The sequence below is a fragment of the Caretta caretta genome, chromosome 7 (assembly GCF_965140235.1).
Source record: "Caretta caretta isolate rCarCar2 chromosome 7, rCarCar1.hap1, whole genome shotgun sequence".
Taxonomy (NCBI): Eukaryota; Metazoa; Chordata; order Testudines; family Cheloniidae; genus Caretta; species Caretta caretta.
The window spans coordinates 84,198,677-84,221,005 of NC_134212.1; the positions used below are offsets into that span (position 1 = coordinate 84,198,677).

The 22,329-nt window shown below is 47.6% G+C and overlaps 1 protein-coding gene across 5 annotated transcripts in view; it reads right to left on the reverse strand.

Moving 5' to 3' along the window:
* The window catches only part of UNC5B (unc-5 netrin receptor B), a 153,455-nt gene that overhangs the window by 13,610 nt on the left and 117,516 nt on the right, over window positions 1–22,329 (reverse strand). Inside the window, exons 3-14 of one of the 5 annotated variants that reach the window (XM_075130892.1) lie at window positions 20,966–21,109; window positions 17,152–17,255; window positions 13,647–13,827; window positions 12,432–12,599; window positions 11,555–11,716; window positions 8,863–8,946; window positions 7,244–7,276; window positions 4,952–5,152; window positions 3,523–3,912; window positions 2,613–2,700; window positions 1,292–1,460; window positions 673–906 (exon numbers count right to left, since the gene is read on the reverse strand). In XM_075130892.1, the coding sequence (XP_074986993.1) occupies window positions 673–906; window positions 1,292–1,460; window positions 2,613–2,700; window positions 3,523–3,912; window positions 4,952–5,152; window positions 7,244–7,276; window positions 8,863–8,946; window positions 11,555–11,716; window positions 12,432–12,599; window positions 13,647–13,827; window positions 17,152–17,255; window positions 20,966–21,109 (1,958 nt within the window). Of the gene's footprint in view, window positions 1–672; window positions 907–1,291; window positions 1,461–2,612; window positions 2,701–3,522; window positions 3,913–4,951; window positions 5,153–7,243; window positions 7,277–8,862; window positions 8,947–11,554; window positions 11,720–12,431; window positions 12,600–13,646; window positions 13,828–17,151; window positions 17,256–20,965; window positions 21,110–22,329 lie in introns of all 5 variants that reach the window. The other 4 variants (XM_075130891.1, XM_048858096.2, XM_075130893.1 and 1 more) reach the window with 4 other exon arrangements.

A 22,329-nucleotide genomic window follows, 5' to 3' on the forward strand; every position in this document is an offset into this window, starting at 1 on the left:
GATACAGAGACTGAGGCAGCTGGAAGAGCAGTATTCATAAGTAAACTTACATGCACAGCAAGGTTGATATTAACCAGCTACTGTGAAACAGTCACAACTGGTATAAACCACCACAGTCAATGGAGCCATGCTGATTTATACAAGCTGGTGGTCTGGCCCTACATATTTAGAAATTTGTGCAAGGACTAACAAACCTGTGGGCTGGTGACCTACTCAAAGCATAGTTCAGGCTACAGATCACTTCATGGAAAGATTCCAAAGCCCTCAGGATTATACCAGCTCTGGATCAAGTGCAGTAGATAAACCTACCTGAAAATCTCTGATGAATATATTGGCTAACGTTAGAGCCAAGCTAACGAAAATGGATTTATGTCTGTTGCCCATTGAGACTGCCAGGCTCTAAACTAGTTTGCTTTCTCCTGTCATGGAGCAGAACATGCTCACAGTTAATCAGTGTTTTTTCCCTGCAGTCTTAGGATGAGAAAGAGCTGGAGAGTGACAAGATGGTCAGCGTTCAAGAAAGAAACATTTTTATAGCTTAGTGATTATTCATTATTTGCTCTATGGTGATACAATCTTATGAATCCACAGGTACTAAAAAGGGGCCGGAGAAGAAAAATGTGACAGTGGGGGGTTGCTTACTCGTGACCCCAAGCTCTCCGGCAGCATTACCTTCAGTGCATCTGGTGTGTCCTCCAAGCAGTACACTTTGAGGCTGTATTCTAATGACGTGCAGGCGGTAGGGGCAAAGATAGCCAGCTGGAGTCTCTTGATGGCTGACCTGGAGTAGGATTCTCCCACAAAAACATAGGTGCCAAGCTGGTCTAATAAAACATGGCAAGACTTCGGCTCAAGCTGGCAGTAGCAGGGAGTGTTCAGGGTCTCCTCATCCAGGGTCACAACTTCCTAAAGGGAGGGATTAAAAACGAAGGTTCCTGGTCAGCCCTTTTGCTCCAAAGTAATTTGTTCGGCATAGGCACTGAAAAGCTTCCGCTCATCATTCACTGTGGCACTTTTTGTAGTGCTGCAGCAAGCTAGCATGAGAACAGCTGTGAGATTTCCACGCAGACAGCACTCCATCCCTGCAGTAAACCTGACAACCAACCCCCTCACCCAATCTGAACTCCTATCCTTTCCCTGACAGTGAAGATTCCCCAAAAGGCTATGATTGGAATTGCTGTGACCTGCTCTGCAGCCTGCATTCCCACATATCCTCCAGGGTCTTCTGCTGACTGAGGAGGAGCTCTGTGACGACATTTTGTTTCCATTGTATTATTAAAGTGCACATTACCTCCCAGTTTCCTTGGTGGGATTGTGTTTTCAGCTGGAAAATCCAGTCTGAGGAGTTGATGTCCGCACAATGGGGGATGCTGAGAATGACTGGACGACACAAGAGCAACCCAGTGGGTCCGCAGGTCACCATGGGACTCAATACTGTCTGTGTGCCTTCTGAAGGTAAGCTGGAGGGGATGAATAAACACATACAGGAAATATTTAGCCTATGCCAGCCAAGTCATGCACCTGAAGAAAGAAGGCCAGCCTGCACAGTGCTGACATGTGCTGCTCATAACTGAGAAGAGGGGCAACCTGGCATGCCCTAAACTTAACGGGCCTGATTCCCACACTGTGAAACCAGCAGAGTTACAACCACATGTCATGGAGTGGAGAATCAGCTCTACTGTGGTTAAAGACACTGGGGTCCCTCTGTCGATGACAATGAGCAATTACTGGCAATCGAACTACTGTGTTTATTACCAGGAGTTCGGCTGGCCTATGGAAATACTGTAGAAGAGCTAGCCAGGGAGTTGTCTGACAGAGGACACACACTGAACAGTGGACAGACAAGTGTCTAAAAGATTCCAAGTTTGTAGTGTAGACACTGCTTCTGGAATCTTCACCGCCTTCATGAGAGGCCCAGGTGGTGCACAGAAATCCCCTGACAATGGGTCACAAAACAAATACAAGTGGCAAAAGAACTCATTCTGCACAGCATCAGCAAACTGCACAGCAAGACACACTGCTTTCTCTCCTCTTCCCTATGTCGCCAGCAATAGTCTCTGCATTTTTGGGTGCCGGAGTAAAAACCCCTTATTTGTTATTTACTGAGCACCGGAGAAAATGCTCAATGATCTATAAAGCACAGAGGAAGATATAGTAGCTGACTCCAAGTGCTCACAATCACATATACGCAGCAATCCAGTTCAGACACAGAATGCACCAGGTGAAATTTACCACAAGGAAGCACTGCTTTTTTATTGTTAATGATGGGAAACATAAATTCTTCTTTCTTTGGCAGCTAGAATTGAGAAGCTTAGGGGAAGAAATGCTTTAAGGACGGATTTGAATGAAGCAAAGGTAGATGATTGTCCCAGAAAGAAAGGAAGGAAGGAAGGCTGTCCTAGGTGTAAAAGGCATAGCTGAAGAAGCTGTGAAGAGGAGAATAGGAAAAGAGACAGATGGAGTGTGGTTAGGCATGAGGCCTGGGAGGGAGTAGCAGGAAATGAGAGCTGAGATGCAGGACGGTGCAGAGGGAATTCAGATATGCTTTCTCCTTCAGGTGGTAGTTACAGTGATGGCAGACTGAAGCACACTGTACAGTACATTCTACTTACAGTGTGTTTTCTGCCTTGTTGATGATCAGGTACATTTCGTAGAACTTCCCCTGTGGGATTGCTCCATGAGGCACCAGCAGACTCACTCCTGGGGGGGAAAAAAAGGGGGGGATTCTTCACAGTGAGGAAATAATGAGTGAAACCCCACTGAGAACAGCCAGTTTCCTCAGGGGTTAATTTCAAATGGTGGGAACACTGTGCAAACTGAATTGGGGGCCTCCCTTGGGTGCAGACAGTGGTGTGAGAACTTGAGGCCTCCTGGTGTTCTAATCCAAAGCTTCCCAGGATCTGGGACTGCTGCTGCTGGAAATCAGATATCATTGTGCTGAACTGTCTGTATCAGAAGTGGGTACCTTCATAGGCAGCTGGGTAAGGCCTATGAGCTGTAATTTGGCAAGTGCAGTGAAATGATCATGTGTTGGGTTTATTTCAGCTACTGGCACAGATGCTTTCACCAATATGATTTGAAAGCAGCTACCCTTGAATTTGTGGTAGGGCCTAAGAGACTTTCTAGCCTGCCAAGACGGAAATCACGCCAGACTCTGTGCAGTCAGGCAGCATTCAGAGACAGGATAACCCTTAGCACAAGAAGTGCGGTGCTTATTTTCCTCCAGTGCTCTCCAACAGGTTACAACTGGAGTAACAAAAATACAAAATGATGGTCACCTCATGATGGTGACTGATTCCCATCAACTCTATCTTACGGAGATACACAGGCCGGCAGCTTAATGGGGACGTCATTATAGAAAGGGATATTCAGATCCATTTTTCATTTCTAATCAGCACCACACTGTCTTCAAAACCAGAGGCCATCACCACAAGGCCTCACTACTCAACTGTAAGTTAGCTGACATTAGAGAGCAACTGGGACAGCAGCAACCACAGCTGCACCTCTCACTCTGGCGCTTACCTGTGTCCGGGACAGTGAGCCTTCCTCCCAAGCAGCCAAATGTGCCAGTGGCACTGTTCCCATGCTCCCGGGGCAGGGTGAGGAGATGCTGAGAGCCCATGGCCTTGTTCCTTATGTTCATAAAGTGATTGTCCCTGGCAATGTCCCCTGGGTAGGTGCCCGTGGGCACTGCCCCAAGCAGGTCTGCCCCGTCATTCAGCCTGGGGGAGGAGGATGCTGTGGAGGAGTTGTACACTTTGATCTTTAGGTTTGGGAGTGGGTCAAGCAGTGGGGAGTTGGTCATTGGGATCTTGTCAGAGGAGTCCTGCAGGGCATACATCGGGCCACGATATACACCGGCATTGGCTGTTAGGTCAGGCTGCATTGAAGGGTGCAACAACTGGGGATTGTCTGCAAGATGAACAAAGATGAAAAAGGCAAAAACTTCAGTAACGTGTGAATTTAAACATAAATCAAAAGAGAACTACATGGAAACCTAGCCTTAGTGAAACAATGGGCTCAGAATGTGTAAGACATGTCCCTGGGAGAAGCAGGTTATAAAGCAAGAGACTGGAGCATGGACTTTGAACACACCTGTCTCCCTTTTATCAATTACTTGAAAGGAGACTGCCTGGACTGAGAATCAGGATCAAAACTACCTCAAGAATGAAGGAGAAGCTGCATCATAGTGTACGTACAGAAAGTTTAACAAGAATCTGAAAGTAGTTTGACTCTCCTGTTACTCTCACAAAGGAGTTGGTACTTCATTCTGTGCTGAACAGCTGAAATGCTTTGTGTTCTTTATACTGTCTACCAGTTCCCTTTCCTTATTATTTATTATTTGTTTTCCTGTTGTGCCTAGAGACCCCAGTCAAGATCAAGGCCTTCCTGTGCTAGGCACTGTATAAACATGAGCTCGTTATCTTGCTTGATTTGCGGATGGGGCAGCGTGCCGAGCCACCCGGCTGTACCTCCACATAGGAGCTGGAGGGGGGACAGCTGCTGAGGTAAGCACCTAGGGGCAGCCAGTGGGCTCTGCACGCTGCCTCCACCCCAAGAGCTGCCCCCGCAGCTCCCCTTGGAACCACGGCCAATGGGAGCTGCAGTGGCAGCACCTGCGGATGGGGCAGTGTGCCGAGCCACTCGGCTGTGCCTCCACATAGGAGCTGGACAGGGGACATGCTGCTGCTTCTGGGAGCTGCTTGAGGTAAGCACCGTCTGGAACCTGCACCCCTGACCCCCTCCCACGCCCCAAACCCCTGCCCCAACCCTGATCCCCCTCCCGCCCTCCGAACCCCTTGGTCCCAGCCCAGGGTACCTTCCTGCATCCCCATCCCCTCATCTCCAGCCCTACCTCAGAGCCCGTACCCCCAGCCGGAGCCCTCACCCCCTCCCGCACCCCAACCCCCAATTTTGTGAGCATTCATGGCCTGCCATACAATTTCCATACCCAGATGTGGCCTGGAGGTCTTGAAGTTGACTGGGTGAAAGCCTCCAGTCAGGGCAGCTGAGGAGTCTGTGATGTCAGTGTCGAAATCCCGGCAGCTGCGCCGGTACACAACCACTCCGATGGCCATCAGGATGACGATGAAAACAAAGATGGCTACAACCAGACCGGCGTATAGGGCCACATCCCCTGTGGTTTCCAACACTAGAAGAAGGAAATGAGAAAAGGGAAACTGAGGAAAGGGGGGCTTTGCACGAATCTGCAGTCAGAATTGTGTCACCCACAGCTGGATCCCTGCATGATCAACCCACTATCTTTGCACAAAAGACACCACTAATTCTAGGATTAACCCAAGCTTTTGGCAAATGCTGGGCAGGGGAGGCTGGGCTGGCACAACTAGGTAACAGATGGGCTCAAAGTGTTGTCCAAAAGTGAGAGCAACATGTTGGATATACATATCTGTATCCCCAAAATCAAGAGTCACAGTGTGTGTGTGTGTGTAGACATACCCACACCCAGCGTGACTCTTGATCTTTGGGATCCCCTGTCCAGGGAGAAGGAAGAAATCTGCTTTAAAAGAAGATACGCATGCACATGGAAGAGATGACAATGAGCTAATAGGATAGTGCACAGAGAGATGCCATAAAGCGATCACTGGGCATCCTTCCATCTGCTCCCATCTCAAACCAGTAGATGTGTCAACTCAGAGAAGGAAAGTACCAACCGCTCTGGAATGGCTGCTCTGGTGATTTGGTCAGCTGGTGCTGCCTACAAGGACACCTAAGACAATGTGTGTCACGTTAGCCTGGGAATGTCAAATGTGAGGACTGAGGAAGCTTGAACCAGGCCCATGAATCTCTGCCTCTGTCACTGACTGCTGTTAAAATCCCTCACTCCCTTCCTTTCATTCTTCAATAGCAAATTAAACCCTATTTTATCCAGGGTAATTGCTCCCTTGATTTCACATGAGCTCAGATTACACCCCTCTGCCAAGGGAAGGAATTCCAACTCCTCAAGGATCCCGCAGCATCAGTGTCTTGCCTCCAGCATATTTTAGTGTCAAAGATAGAATCTCCACCCACCATTGACTGGTGTCAAGTGCTTGGAGTCAGGCCATATTAGAGAATTAGATGCTGCTGTTTCTGAGACATACACATGTGTCTTATTTTAACATTGCCTCCAGGAAAATTATTCCAGATACATCAAACAGCTTGGCCTGAACACTCATGCTCTCTACCTTACCCCCTCTTTTTTTTCCCCTTTCCTTTCCTGATTTCCAGGTGCTCTAAGATTATGTTTAATTTAGCTTCATAGTTTCTAACCTGTACAGGGCCTGTGCCACGTATATGGATCAGAACCAAGGCCAGTTTTTATTTCTGGGGTATATTTGTGGGGGGGAGCATGGGAGCAGGAGTTGCCCTCAGGGGAATTCCTTCTGCAGGGGGATTGCAGAAACATTCCACTTTGATGATAGGGGAATAGCTGGGAACTTACAGTCACAAAAAACCTGAAAGATCCAAAGTGTTTGCAATTCCAACTTTTGTAGAAGGGGAATGATTTCACAGAGATTGCCAAGGGAGATAGGACACCACCCAGGACTAGCTACAGTTGAAATGATTCGTATCTGTCTCCCAGCTGAAAAATGTTCACAGAACACAAGTATTTCAGAGCTATAGTGTACCCCAAAATTCTTAAAAAGAAAAAGGAGGACTTGTGGCACCTTAGAGACTAACCAATTTATTTGAGCATGAGCTTTTGTGAGCTACAGCTCACTTCATCGGATGCACTTTATATTATTTCCTAAGTTGCTCTGGGTGCATTAACAACAGGGCTAGGAAACGAACAAACTGGTGGCACCGGTCTTAATTCAGGGTGGGGGAATCTAAGCACTTGTTCTTAGAAGCAAAAAAACAAACCAAAAATTCCAACTTTTTTTATATGTATGCATACAAATTCTGTTCTCATTCATTTTGGAATAACTTCATGGACTTCGGTGATTTTGGATATATTCTGTTGTAACTGAGAATAAAGTTTAGCCCATTTAAATAGAGAAACTGATGTGCAGCATAAAAGTTAAATTTAGGTCTCTCAAGCTGGATGGAGTAACTGTCCCTTTAACATCTGCTAACCCTTTGTGGTGTATTTCAGCTCTCTCCTCCCTCGCTCACTGGAGCAACTCCATAGAGAAGCCTTGGAGATGGAGCTTTCTAGTTCCAGCCTGACACCAGTGGTGCCAATGACCAAACAAAATAATGTATCACAATGAAATAAAGTGGCCATGAAATGAGGACTTACAGTGACTTTTGGGTTCGCTTAGAACTCTTTTATCTGTTAGGAAAAACAAAGTTAAAAACAAAAGGTGAAAATGATGATGGTGATGATGCTAATGGAAGGAAAGAAACATAGTCATCCGCCCCAGCACACCAAGGGGAAGGATTTCATGAGACATAAAAAACAGCAAATGGTTTAGAGAGAACAAGGAGCTCCTTGAAGCCATGCAGAAGCCTTGCCCTTGTGGTAGTTTTAGGGAAGCAGGCTTGTGACCACTCTCCCATCCTGGCTGGCCTTGCTGCCCATCCAAAGGGACCTAAGCTGCACAACCAGAATGGCAAATTTTGATCCACATTTCCAATAGGCTGCCGGAGTCTGAGAGCACAGTGACCCCTTCCCACTAAATCGTTTACTTCAAAGGGATGAGTGGGGAAGACAGCTTCCCAAGCCCCTCCACCCACTGCTCACCTGAGGTTTTAGGGGAGCAGAATCGGCTTCTCTTCTGCCCAGCTTCCTGGTCTGACAATGAAATTCACTCACCTCTCAAGGGGTTCAACAGACAAAGCCCCAGGCACTTCCGGCCCCAGTGACAAAGCAGTGCCCAGTTCTCAGGGCCAGCCTCTGCCTCTTTTAGGTGTGGTGGAGACTGGGAAGGATCCCCCTAGGCTCAGCCCAGCCTTGAGAAAGCCCCACTGAATTTCAGTGCTATTTGAATGAGTCCAGTGCAGCAGGGAGAACCATTCATTCTGTTAAAACCAGTGGTTCCCACCCACTGTTGTTCTTTTAGTTGGCACTCCCTTGTGATGGGCTGAGAGATGAGTGCCCCCATTCTCTGCCCATCTCCCCACTTACCATGCCCCTAGTATAGTGATGCCACCTCTCCTCTCCCCATTCCTCCTTGTCTCTCCCATCTCTGTTCTCTCTCTCTCATCCCACTTTCTCCCTCTTTGTTTGGTTTCTACTCTAATTCTTCTGCTTGTTCCTTTGGGTTTTTTTTTTTACTCCCAGCATACCCCTTTCTCTCACTCATCAGATGGCTACACGTTCCTAGCAGCGCAGAGGAGCCACCATGTGAACTTTCAGGGGTTCGCGGAGTACTGTGTGTGCAGAAGAGAGAAGCTTGGTTGCCAGGCTACTGTCTGAGCCTGTACATGTGAGCTTGTCTCATGGAATCTGCATTAGGGACCACCAAAGGAGCATGTGGGAGGGGGGAGCAACTTGCAGGACATTCACAATGGGGAGGATTTGGGTTCTTGAAACCTCTCCCCCCCACACTCCCCTCCTGCTTCACTTCTCTCCTCTCCCACACTAGGCTTGTGCCCCTCCCCCCCGGAAATCAGTGGTTGAAACATAAAAGCATTGTCTGGTTACGTTAGGCTTTGTCAACATTATCCTGTGTCTGGTTTGCTGATTATCAAAGCTATTAGCCTTATGTAATAACAGCCTTCTTCCTCCTGGCCCATCCTCCCATTTAACTCCAGCTTGGACTGAAGCCTTGAGACACAAGATGGGACAGCACAACAGTTTCAGCGACTGTGGACGGTGATGGCCACTGTCAAGCTGGCCTGTGTCAGGAAGAAGGGCTCTTGTTCAGAGCCAAGGTTGGCAAATAATCAGACAGACAGATTCATATGGGAACCCACCAGATACTTTTCCTTCATGTCTGGACTGTCCAAGTCTGATCCAGGATGGAAGTCCCTCTGTAAGGCCACTCCTTTGTTTTTGGTCTAAAGCATGGAAGTCCCGAGCATGGGAACAGTTATTTGTAGCCGTTGATATAAAACAACCCTCCCCACTCCTTTCCACACCCTGCAGGTTCGCTGCTGCAGGAAGCCGGTCTCAACACTCCACTATTTCCTTTTTCTCTGTGAGGCGCTTTCCGCCTGCTAAGCGTTAACAGCCAGCACCAGGCTGGCACCACACGTAGCTTGACTCTGCCTGTGAGCTGGACCCGACCTCTGCTGTCACGATGCCTTAATTTTCCCAACCATGAGCTTCTACCAGGCCCAGAAGGCACTGGCTTGCAAGATGTTCCTTTGAAACCACTTCTGTGGTTCAACCCCCCCCACTCGCTGCCAACATGGATCGACATGGTGAGTTTATTTAACATGACATGAAGGCAGTTATACAGCGAGGTAGGGGTTATGGTGCACTCCTAACTCATTCTTTTAAGCAGATTACAGCACAGGGGGCATTCAGGGTTACGCTAAGCAAACGAGCTGCAAGGCACCCGGGCAGATATTGCTATAGAACAAGCACTGACACTATTCCTGGCTGTTAAGCAGAGTAAGGAGGACACTTTAATACTCTCTAAAGAGGGTTTTTCTTGTAGCACAGCCCCATGTTTGTAACTGGGACCATTCCATGGCTGCTGGTCAGGAGTGACACCAAGGAATGAGGTGAGTCCAGGGAATTCCAAATTAAGGTCAAGCAATTCCACCTGGATTGTCCCATGAAATGTATCACACTCATTTCCACTCAGACCTAGACTAGGCTTGGTATTTCAGAATATTTTCTAGATCTTTTTAGATCCCAAATGAGGAATGGGAAACATCCAAGCCCTTCTCCACTCCATCTGAATTCGAGAGGAGAAGGTTTAAAGCAGAGGTGTTTTAAAGACTTCAGGTTTTTTGGCTTCATGCCAGACCCGGAGACAGATTTTTTTCAATAACAATTGATTTAAAGAAAAAAATAAAACAATAATTAAACTTTTCTCACTGGGGATTTAGGTGATGAATGAAATGAGTTTGCTGGGTCTTGTTCACCATTATGACACAAACATTGCACAGAGCCTGATCCGGTACTGAGCACCTGCAACCTTAATGAAGTCCGAAGAGAGATGCAGGTGCTCAGCACTCCGTACTTTGTGGGACTGGATCAGTGTTTGGAGTGGGTGACAATTTCTGCTAGAGCAAGAGGCAGGTTCAGGATGGGAACACCCAGGAGCTCTGCCACGTCCTGTCACGTCAGTGAATTACAGTGATCAGAGGTGAAATAACCTCTCACAGCTGCCGAACGGTCCCTTTTTCTGTGGCACTAAATGGAACTTTCCTCCCGTGGGAAGTCAAGCTGCATATTCAACCCTTCCCAGGACTGGGGGTGACAGGCAGCACTCAGTCTGCTCAGGAGAGGCCTGTGTTTAAACACCTGTACCTCAAGAGGTGGTGTGTGGGCGTACATAGTGGAAAAATATACAGAGGAGTCACTAGGGAAATTTAGGACTATAACTATCCCTGAAGAGGCATATTTAAAAGAAGTAGTTGGCCCTCTGTTCCCCTTCCTTCATCCCTCCTACCACAGTTTCCTTTTCTCTGGCAACATACACGGAGCATGCATGCTTTTTTAAGGTTAATGGACTTGGTAGTGATGTGATGGAAGTTGATCATGCATGGGCCAGGTACCCGCTGTGCACATTCACCCTCTTTGATGCAGCCAGTGACCTCCACTCTGCCCTGGCAAGGTCACCTGTGCCAGGGATGACAAACATTTTGCTTTCTTTTAACAACTCATTCCTAGGTCCTTCCATAGCAGGGAGCAGACTGCCAACTGTTCTGAATGATAATGCTACCATGAGGGTTAGGGTGTCAACTAGATTTGAAGCCATGTGCCACAGATAAGAGGCTGGTGCTTCACCCAGTGACCCATGCAGTCAACTTCCATCAACCTTTCAGAGCTGTAATCAATTGCCCACCCTAACAACGTCTAACCTTCAGGTTTGCAAGTAGTCTAGCAAGGCTTCAACTGGCCTAGAAGGGGCTGTGCCAGAATTCTATGCTAGCATCGCCAACAGGTGGGGAGTCCAGTAATGGTGCTTAAGAACATATCTCACATCCACCTAAATGAGCATGAATAACCTTCATTTCCTATAGTTAAAGGGCTTTGTGCATCTTGCTGTCACTGCCTCTCCAAGTTAGCCGTGTGCTGTACATCACTGCAATCAGAATCCATTCCAGGTCGGCTTGGATATCCAGCCTGGAATTTCCCAGCGGTTGTCCAATGTAAAAAGTTTATGAAGTTGGCAATATTGTCAGAGAGGCAGACAGCAACCCTGGTCTATAATGTCACTTGCAGTAAGAGGAACTCTAAAGTGGGTTTGGGTTTCTGGGGCTAACTGGAATGAGCTGTGGGGGCAACCCCTGGGAAGAAATGATCTTGAGCTGGAGTTCTGTGCCCACCTGGGATGGGAGACCATGCCTAGACAAAGGCAGAATAAACCCTTCAGCTTGCAATGCCTTCCCTTCTAATAAACCCTTTTAGCCATGGTTTTTTCCCCCTGGTTGTCCTTTTCCTCCCTCTCCCTCCCTCCCACGCTGTCCCCCACACTGGCTCACTCACTTTGCATGCACAGCCCATCAGTGCAGTTTTTGGAATCCAGCAACACTCCGCTGCAGTCCTTGCCTCCGTTTTTTGGGGATGGGGAAGTGCATTCCCGGCTCCTCCAGTGGGTGCACTCCGTACTGCACGCTGACCACTTGCTCCACTCTGTCCAGGCTCCATCTACTGCATTCCAGGAAAAACACAGACACACACACACGCACACACAGAGAAAAAAATTCATTGAAGGCTTGGAGGAAGGAGCAGAGAGATTTGAATCAGTACTGTATATACAGCAGTCATTTGGCTTCTCTAATCTAACAGATAACAATCAAAAGAAACCTTAGGATGAGGCAGCTGCTGCACAACCTCTGAATTGGGAGGTTAAGCCATTACAGAAATGCAGATGTGAACTGGCTTTAGAAGCCCAAACAGCTGAGAACTGGAAGGTCTCACTGGTGGCTTGTTCTCTAGATGATAGGGCAGGCAAAGAAGGGTTTTGGCAGATCATTTGGGAGAAGGGTGATCTGGAAAAAGAGACAGCTCCACCAGCCTAGGTACTCGAGGGAGTCCTTATGGAGGTCCACTGTATGTCAAGCCCAGTCCTGCAGTGGCTTGGGGAATGTAAGGTGCATGGCTGCTCTCAGGTCTAGGACATTCAGTTTTCATAGCCCACAACGAGAGTTTTCAACAGGGAAAAGTCACTTCATACGAGTTGGAAGGAGGCTACTCTGAGACACATGCCCCCTGACCTCCTGCAGATCCCCCTCCACAACACACACCATCTCCACAAGCCCCTGGGCAGCGCTAGAGATAGTGCTGAACTGGACAATCCAAAGAGGGGAGCTCACACCCATGATTACAGCTGGCCTCAGGCTCTTGCATGAATTGCCTTTACCTGGGCACATCGTGGTACAGGCCATTTTCTGGAAGGGTTGCCCCTCACAGAAGGAGCCGCCATTGAGAGGTGCTGGGTTGGTGCAGGTCCGGGTGCGCTTCTGCCAGCCACGGCCACAGCGGTTGTTGCATTGAGACCATTCTGACCAGGTGGACCAGCCACCATTCACTGTGTACAGAGAAGGAAACAGGAAAAAACATGCTGCTTAAAAACTCAGAGCCCAGGAATATCATCATATTCGTGTCCCGGCACCAGTCCAGCCACTTTCGTCCTCTCCCTCCCTGGCAGTCACTACAGCCAACAGGGAAAGCTGCTGGTGGAGTGAACACTACAGTTTCATGGACCCGCCAGGAGGGGTCACTAAACAAGGTCAGGGTTGTACCTACTCTTTTCCAGCTCCCTAGACTGATCCACACCAGCCAATCACCAGGCTCCTTTAATCTGACACCACCCCCATTCACAACGCTCTCCAACAAATAAACATGCGCCTTCTAAGTGAGCACCTCCCAACTCCAGCTGGTTGAAAAACCCTGAACGTTTTTGAAATGTTCCTGGTTCCTCACCTCACTGGAGCTGCACTGATTTATCCCAGCTCTGCTGGCCTAGGAGTTTTAACTTCACAAATATTTTTGACATGGAGAGCTTTTTAGTGGGACAGAGCAGAAAACGGCCACTATTTTGCTCCAGAAATCGAACAGAGACAGATTTGTGGGTTTTGCTTGGACTTTTATCCTTTCATGTTGGTTCACTGTGGTTTGCAGCCTCCGAATTTTGCTTTTTGTTTCTCATACGTGAAACTCAAAGGAAAACTCAGCCAACTCCAGCATTTCATCTGGTTTCCCTGCAAAACTTGTCTAGGTTTGCTCAAACGATGCAGCCCAGCTTCACTTGAGGCACCATGTATATATTTCAGTAAAGCAGCCAGGTTTGTATCAAAACTAGCAACCAGGCAAGGTTTTTTTCCCCCTAGTTTCAGGTTTGCTTTCAAAAGCCTAAGAATAAACTTTAGTACTGGTATAAGCCGATGGAGAGTCTCTTTCAGCTCAAGAGTCCGTTTCTGGTGTGGTAGGGCATGAGTTCTATGCCTCAGGCCAGGCATGTGCGTTAGCTGATATTTCTACAGATAAAGCCACAGACAACCACATTAGGTTCCCCTGGGCTTGTGGACACACACTTTGGCTAACCCCTGTGTTCCTAAGAACAAAGGGCCAGTACCATAGACGATGACAGTGGCGGTGGTGCTCCGGCGCTTAGCCACAATGTTCTTGGCCACGCAGGTATAGTTGGCGGTGTCCGAAAGCCTGGCCTGCTTGATTATGAGGTTATGATCTATGGTTATCAGGAAGTTGGTGTCTCGGGTGGTGTCAATAACATCCTCGTTCCTCAGCCACTCCACCTAGAAAGGCAGAAAAAAAGGGGAGAAAGAAAGGGAGGAAAGGAAAGACAGAAGAATGAAAGAGATGACAGGGTTGGGAAAGTTAGTAAAAGAAAACAGAGAAAGGAGGAAAAAAGAGAAAAAGAACCAGAGGCAATTAGGTATCATCACGAGAAAGCAAGATTACAGAGTTAAAAATCCAGCGTACATTGTCACTACCAGAAATCACCTGGCTAAATCTCTGAGAGCACCACTCAAAATCCATCATTGCACTCCCAGGAAAAGAAACGATAAATAGCTGAGAGTGAGTGAGTGAGAAGGTGGCCTTAACCATCCCGCTCATTGCATAGGATGAGAGAAGGGGAAGCTATACTAACAGGTGGCCAAAGAGGTGTGACACATGCTGGCTCTTTCCTGAGCTACTGTGCTCCCCTAGCACACAAGGAATGCTGGTCAGTGGGTGCAGGGATGAAGAGACAATTAACATGGGATGTGGCTAATGGGAGTGCGGGCCAGGGCTAGGAAAGAAATCCGAATGCCATATGGTCCCCACCACAATGCTGGCTTACAAATGGTGTAAGCAGGGTGTAAATCAAATCAGGGCCCAGTTGCTTTAATTATACTGGAAGAACCTTGCACTGGGGTGGTAAGAAAAACTACAGAGTAGAAGGCAATTTGATTGATACACAGAAGGAGATGAGCAGGAATAGGACTCAAAGAAGAGGGGAAAATGGGCTCTGAAGTTGAAGCTAGACAAATTCAGACTGGAAATAAGATCTACATTGTTAACAGTGAGGGTAATTAATCACTGGACCCATTTACCAAGGGTCACGGTGGATTCTCCATCGCTGACCATCTTTACATCATCAAGATTGGATGTTTGCCTGAAAGATCTGCTCTAGGAGTTATTTTGAGGAAGCTCTATGGCCTGTGCTACACAGTAAGTCACACCAGATGATCACAATGGTCCCTTCTGGCCTTGGAATCTGTGAATCAGAACTAGGAGTGAGCAAGATATAGCCCTATGAGGCATGATGTCATCATGCAGCTCCTTGGTGTGTCCATTGCTGGGACTGTGCATCCATGGTGGTCACGCTCCAAGCATGAGTTGGCACATCTCCTGTACTCGGATGTCCTGCCAATTTAAGCTGACAAAACACCGCTGGAGGGAAAAGGTAGGCACAGAGTGGTAAAGTGACATGCCCATAGCCATACATCAGGTCACTGGCACAGTGATGGAGCCAGGAACCAGGAATAGAACCCATCTCCCCCGAGTCCCAGTCCAGTGCTCTGCCCACTGGAGAACACTGCCTCTCTAATGTGTGTACGTATTTCTGTGTCAGTCGGTGTGCAGGGGCTTGTCAAAGTACACGCAGGTGTGAAAGAGAAAAGAAAAAAATTAAAGATTTAAAATAACCTTTCCTGCGGCTTTTAGGTGTAGCTTATTTACACATTATCAAAAAAGTTGCAACGGTCAACAAATTCCATACAAGAATGAGGCTTGCGTTGCTTGGAGAGATGCTGACAACATGAGGCATGTGAGTTTTGTTTACCACTCAAGAACAGGGACAGAAGCCCACCCCTCCCCAACTGTTCTCACCTCCCCTACAAGCTTGGCTGGCACTAACCTGGTTTGTCCATCTAATTGCTTTTTCTATGAGAGATGACAAGTCAGAAGCTTATCACACACAGAGCACACTCACAGTGATGCTAATGGTACTGCACTGAGTTACTGGAACAAGGAGGAAAGGCGACTGGCCTTGGGGAAAGGCCCTGCCTTGCTAGGAGAGTCCATGAACTTCGCTCTTTCCAGGCCTCACTCACTCATTTTTACCCATAGCATTTAAACAAATCATTCTGTGCTTTCTTTTCTTCCAGATCACTCCTACAAGGGGTTAATGGCAGATGAGCATGTACAGGAGGGAGGCGTGGGCTGAACAGGTGTTGAGGTTAAGTGTGTTATTAGATGTCAGAATAACAGTTCCACTGCCCAAAATAAACAGTTTTGCTGAATAATGGAAGCTGACGGCCTGCAAGAGGCCATCCATCATGGCCCCAATCCATCTGCAAAGATGTGCCCAATCTATCTCATATGTTCTCTCCCTTGCTCCTCGCTGGAACTTAACTGGCACATTGCTGAGGTGTTAGCAATCCCAGCTGGAACGGTAAAAGTGTTGCAAGGGACAATGGATAAGATGCGAGCACTGGGGGCTGACCGGAGTTTGGGGGAGGCCGCATCCCCAAAGGTGGCTTGGAAATAGCTTGTGCTGTTTTATTAATGGATCACAACGGTGAATGTAGAAGGCTGGCTAGCAATTATTCACCTTCATGATCAGGCCTCATTGAAGCCACAGCTGCGTCCAGCTGAGGGAGGCAGGGAGGGCAGGTGGGAGGGGCTGGTTACCAGTAAATTCCCATGGCCTCTGATTAAAGATAAACAAAAACCACAGCTGGAAAAGGGGCAGGGCAGTAAAATCCATAACAGAAAGCTGCATGTCTGCTAAAACTGGCAAAATACAAGCTATGCCAGGAGCCTTGTAAAAGCTATTCTAGCATCCGCCTCCGGCAGGTGGAAAATAATTTCCAACAGTTACAGGTGCCCTCAGAAACAAACCAGCAACTCCCGCAAATCTAAGAGGGTGGAGTCTCTCCAGACTAACACCCACCAGGACAGCCATAAACAGAGACTGCAGGTGGGAGAGGAAATGTGCTTCACATTCCTTCCTTCCCACTGGACTGCAGGAGTGTTTTCATGCATCAGCCTGTATAATGAGGGGGCTGGCAGCTGGGCACTGAAATGGTGTCGCTCCCGATGGGGTGGGGAAGTCGGCTTTATTGGGCTAGTCTAGCCCATTACATCCCTAGGGAGATACAGCCAAGCAAGGGCAAGCAGCGTTCCCTAGGGTTTTCTGCCAAGGGAGAGCAGCTCTAGTCATCTGTGGAGGGATGCCTAAGAGCCAGACGGCCACAGGCTGTGATAAATCAGCACATCCCTCTGCTGATCTGACCATGTCCCATCCCCTGCCAGTTTTGTCCATTTTGGGGATGCTGCTGCTTGACTGAAGGCCCCCAGGGGACTGGAGATGGTGCAGTCTTCCCTGTAGTAATCCCTCACTATGAAGAGGGCTTTATGATGCTGAGGGTCATCTGCCAGGGTCAGTGTCAATAGAAAATCTGATTTATTTGGGCAAAAACGCAGGGGGAAAATAGCTGTGCTAAAATGTATGAGCAGAGTTTTTCTTGTGGGAGTAAAATATGTCCCCAGCATGCTGGCACCTTCTACCTGGTGCGGCCCCTCAGGCCAGCTCTGCTGTTGGGAGGTGTGAGAGAGATAGCATGGCTTACCTCTGCCGTTGGCACCCCCTCTGGGGGGCGGCACTGCAGTAACACCTCATGTTCCAGTGGAACCTCTTTCCCTAGAGGCTCCTGGTCAAAGTTCTTCCTCAGGTCTGGGAAAGAAAAATGAGCCCCAAGTGTTATCAGCCAGTGACACGAATGGAGCAACCCAAAAAACCTTGGGGGTACCATATACTGACAGAGGAGCCTGCAGCAAGATAAAATCTGTCAGGAGTTTAGTGTAACATGGCCTGCTGACCAGCCCAATCAGAATCCCCAGAGATTTCCTGTCTACCACCTCCACCCGTCTTTCCTGCCCCACCCACCTAGCTGGCTCTTTGTACCCCAGTTTATCCTTGCCAATGTAAGAACTATTGTTCCCAGGTGCTTACTTGTCTTCTGGATGGAATCATATTCCAGCAGAAAAAGGTCAAGTCTGCCAAAAGATGTCTCAGAACAAGGGCTGACATCCACTTGCCCATGGATAAAACATGATTTTGAGTGCTCTCCCATTCCTGAAATGGGATTCACTCGCCTTCCCTTAAATGAACTGTTCAGAGCAGGCAGAAGGGGGGACGTGCTAGTCTGCTGTTGCCAGAGTTTCATGTTCCTGCCTAGAAACTTCATATTCTTTCATCAAAATCCATCCAAAATTAAGAAGTCTTGTGTTTCTGAAAGGGGACCACTGAAGTATGGGCTTGCTGTTTTGCCGCACTAGTGAAAAGAGGGACAGAGCATCTGGCAGAGCATGCTGGAGCAGCTTAGGTCAGGGTGGGGATGTACCATTATGAGCTGGAATTCATGCTGTCTATTAAGTAGCACTATGCATTTCAAGGAAATCCATGGGCCAGATTCTCAAAAGAGCTCAGCCCCCAAAAGCTCCATCTGAGGCACCTGGGGGAGGGATAGCTCAGTGGTTTGAGCATTGGCCTGCTAAACCCAGGGTTATGAGCTCAATCCTTGAGGGGGCCATTTAGGGATCTGGGGCAAAAACTGGGGATTGGTCCTGCTTTGAGCAGGGGGTTGGACTAAATGACCTCCTGAGGTCCCTTCCAACCCTGATATTCTATGATTCTAAATGAGACAACATTTTCAGAAGGGCTCTGCTTCCAGTTAGGCCCCTACATGAAGTGGTCAGATTTTCAAAAGGCCCATTGCCCAGTAACTCCCAGGAGCTGGGCACTTTTGAAAATCTGGCACTGTGCCTTCATCACACGTAAATTGCATTTATCTTATTCTACGTGAATTATACATAAATATTGTGTGTTAACATTTGGAATTACAGAATATGCAAATGACATAGTAGGTCATATAGGATCTAATATGAAAGTGGCCATATATTACAGTGCTCATACTACATACTATAAGTAGCATGCTATCCATGGGCCAAATTCTGCCGTCATTACATTAAGCAGTACCTTACTTCAGGAATAATCCCACTGAAGTCATTGGCACCAGCTGCATAGTAAGGAACCACTCATTGTGAATAAGGATGGCAGAACTGGGCCTTATGTACATGGAACACATATGTCTTTACTCATGATCACATGGGTTGTTAAAAGAAAGAGGACAAGCAGTCCAATACACCACCACGTGAAGGCCTACTGTACATTCGTGGGCCACACTTTGCAGGGAAAAAGGAGCAACTGATACTAGTCCTTCCCTTCGTCACTAGATGGCGCTGCAATCCATAGGAATTGCTTCCAATAAGCATTGCTCCAACTTGAGCGAAGTGCGATTGGGCACCAATCTTTTTTTGTGCTATTCTTCTCTCTCTCTCCCCCCTCCCCCCCTGCTTTTATGGGGTGTGTGACAAGCCACAGGGCGACTTCGTGAAACTCAGAGGTCCAGAAGCAAATGTCACTGAGCTGGGAACCATTTTGGAAAGGAGAAAAGAGAAGGCTTTTTATGTAGTCTCAAAGCAGGCAAATTAAAGAAAAAGTGCTGTGTGTTCCTAAGAAAACAGACAGCTTTATTCCTAGCTGTGGCCTTACTGTCAACTGAGAGCAGGAAGCATCACTTCGTATCAAAACAGCCTTGAAGGCTGAGAACATTTCAGCTGCTGTAGCAGGGGAAAAGCAACTGCTACAGATAAAACAACATAACAGTTTCCACCCTAAATAACCCTGCTCTCAGTCCCTCCGAGTCTTCTGGAGGGAAGGCAGCACTGCAGGTGCACACACAGCTAACGCAGCTGCCTCGTGGAAAGGTACAAAGGGGCTACTGCGCCCTTTGTAAGGTGTGCAAGAGGGAGGCCCACTAAGATTGGTCTAAACTTAAAACTTAGGTCGACATATCTATGGCACTCAGCGGGTGAGATATCCACACCCCCGAGCGGTTCAGCTATGCCGACCTAACCCGGAGCATAGATGTGGCTAGGTCAGTGGAAGAATTCTTCCACCAACCTAGCTACCAGCGCGCAAGGAGGTGGTGTGCCTATAACAACGGAAAACCCCCTCCATTGGTGTAGGCTGTGTCTACATTATGGGGCTATGCTGGCAGATCTACGGCGCTATAGCTAGGATGTTATAGCTCTCATATAGTGTAGATATGGTCTAAGATGCACCTCGTAGCTCCGTAGAAAGGGAAGGTGCATATTGCCTTGCTCAGCTGTGTAGCTAGTGCCTACAGGGAAGGGGGCTCCCTCGTGCAAGCTGTACAGAGTGCAACTGTAACGTATTCTTAAAGTAGGTTTCCATATGGACTTTCCATATTCAGCATGATGCTTCTATAGGGAAGCATCTTTAATCACAGAACAACTTCCCTATTGGCAGAACTGCAATGCACTGTTTCCCCAGCTCTCTCCTTGTCAAGAGAATCACCTCTTACATCCTTTGGGTGGCAGAATAGCCCAGTTGTTGACTTCTCCCACCCTAAGAACACATGAGCTATTCACTTGCTAAAGGAAACAACATAGGAGGTCAATCCAGGATGTAGGATTTAAAGTTGCTGAATCAGGCAAATCACCTCTGTGGCTGAGGTGCTAACTTGTCAGGCTGCTAAAAATAATGACAAGTTTCAGAGTAGCAGCCGTGTTAGTCTGTATTCGCAAAAAGAAAAGAAGTACTTGTGGCACCTTACTTGTTAGTCTCTAAGGTGCCACAAGTACTCCTTTTCTTTTTTTTAAAAATAATGAAGCACCATGTAAGTGCTGAGCATGTTGAAAGCACGGTACAAACATTAACTAGCTAATTACCACAACACCCTAGTGAGACAGGTAAGTTTATCCCCATTTACAGGTGTGAACACTCAGGTACAGAGAGGGTATATGACCTACCCAAGGTCACACCGTGAGTCAATGCTAGAGCTGAGAACAGTTCTCAGGAGTTCCCGGCCCTAATCTTGTAACCACTAGACAGCACTGATCCTATCCACTAAATCCAGCAGGCATGGCTAGGGTGGTGTAATGGAGGAATGTGGCTCTGCCACACTGCGTGAACCCCACTGGCTCATTAAATGGGAGTGGGGTTAGCATCTACCTCAGTGGTTATCCTGGGTAAGCTTGGCAGGCAGTGGGAAAGGAGGAGTCATGGAACTATACTGGGAGGAAACCATCCGGTTCTAGAATAAGGGAGGAGAGATTCTGTCCCTGCTCTGATGCCTGGAATGGGAGTAGGAGCTTCTGCCAACTTAAGTAATTATAAAACCCTACACAGATTGTCAAATGCATAAACCTGTTAAGAACCCTTCTCCACAAAGTTCCCCATGAGGGCAGATGGAAAGGATTTCCCACGCAGGGTGTGGGGACAGGCTGGCAAGAAGGAGCAAGTGACAGAGGTAGGGACAGGGGCTGTGATGAATGATAAGCGTGTATTACACCTACACGCTATGCGGACGTAGGCCCTTCGGCTTTTCGTGGTCCCAGCAGAACTCCATGCCACACACTGACACCAGTAATCTTCTAAACCAAAGAGCTCCTCCACCTGCAGCCGGGAGACCTCGATCTGGACCTCCCGCACCAGGATCCCTGGAAGGAGAGACAACAAAACAGAGGGTTAAGGAGGCTAGAATGCTGCACCTTTATGAAATAAGCTGCATATGGAAGTATACTATGTGTGCGCATGTGTGTACTCACACACATATGCACTGACTGAAGGGGAGGAAAATGATGGTCCTGCAGCTCAAAAAAGGAACTTGACAGAGGGATGCATTTGATGAGAGAAACAACCCTTCTTCATGAGGTAGTCATCTCCTCTCTTCCTCTGCAACCACTTCTTCTCTTGTCCCATCCACCTTCTTTCTAAGGGCTTGATCCAAATTCTGATCCATGCCAGGATCCCCTCCACCCACACACAGTGTTTTAAAGATGACACCATGTTTCTGGATATGCAGGTGGTACTGCTGCATTGCCATTTAAGAGGGTTTAAAAAAAATCTCATCTCAACAACAAATAAGCTGAATATCCTCAGTTCTTAATACCACCATACCCTATTAAAACTGAAGGATTTAAAAACATCACATTTGCTTTTTACCACTCTCTTGATTGTTTACTTTTTACATTTCGCCCAGGCGGGGCAATGAAAGTAAAGTAGTCAATTTCACTTTTGTTTCTAGCCAGGTTCATGTCAGGTATCCTTCCAGGGTTTTATTCACTACCACAATGCTGAAAAGTTTGGGTTCCAAAACAAGGCAGGGGAATGTTTAAATCCAAACAAAAAATCTTTTTCCACTGGAATTTTTTTTTTTTTTTTTAAATCTATACACATTTCTATTGATCTCACTTTAGGCCCCATTAAATCTTGTTTCTACATAGACTAAATGTTGTGTCAAAATCAGCCTGACAACAACCCTTTAAAGTGCCTATCTGCAGCTGACAAGGACCCTTGGACATATTAAAGCTCCGATGATGCACATGGTGCCACTGCACCCAGCAGAGGCCCTGAAGGCACAAAATGGTTTGGAAATAAATCACGTGACTGCTCACATTTGGCAGTGAAGTGAGGTGGCAAGAACAGTATGCCAGCCCCTCACAGTCTGTGAAAGAGAAGTGGCCGCTGAGAGGAGATGAAAGAGGAAGGTGAGGACTCTGTCTCTTAAACTGAGAAACACAATCTAGCTGAATTGAACAGGGTCACGGCAAGTGGTCAAGTGGGTCAACTTCTGAGACTATTTCTGGTCTCCTGAACATGCCTTAGCCAGCTGGACTGTGTTTAGCCATCCCAGGGTGTGATAACTTATATGAGGAGC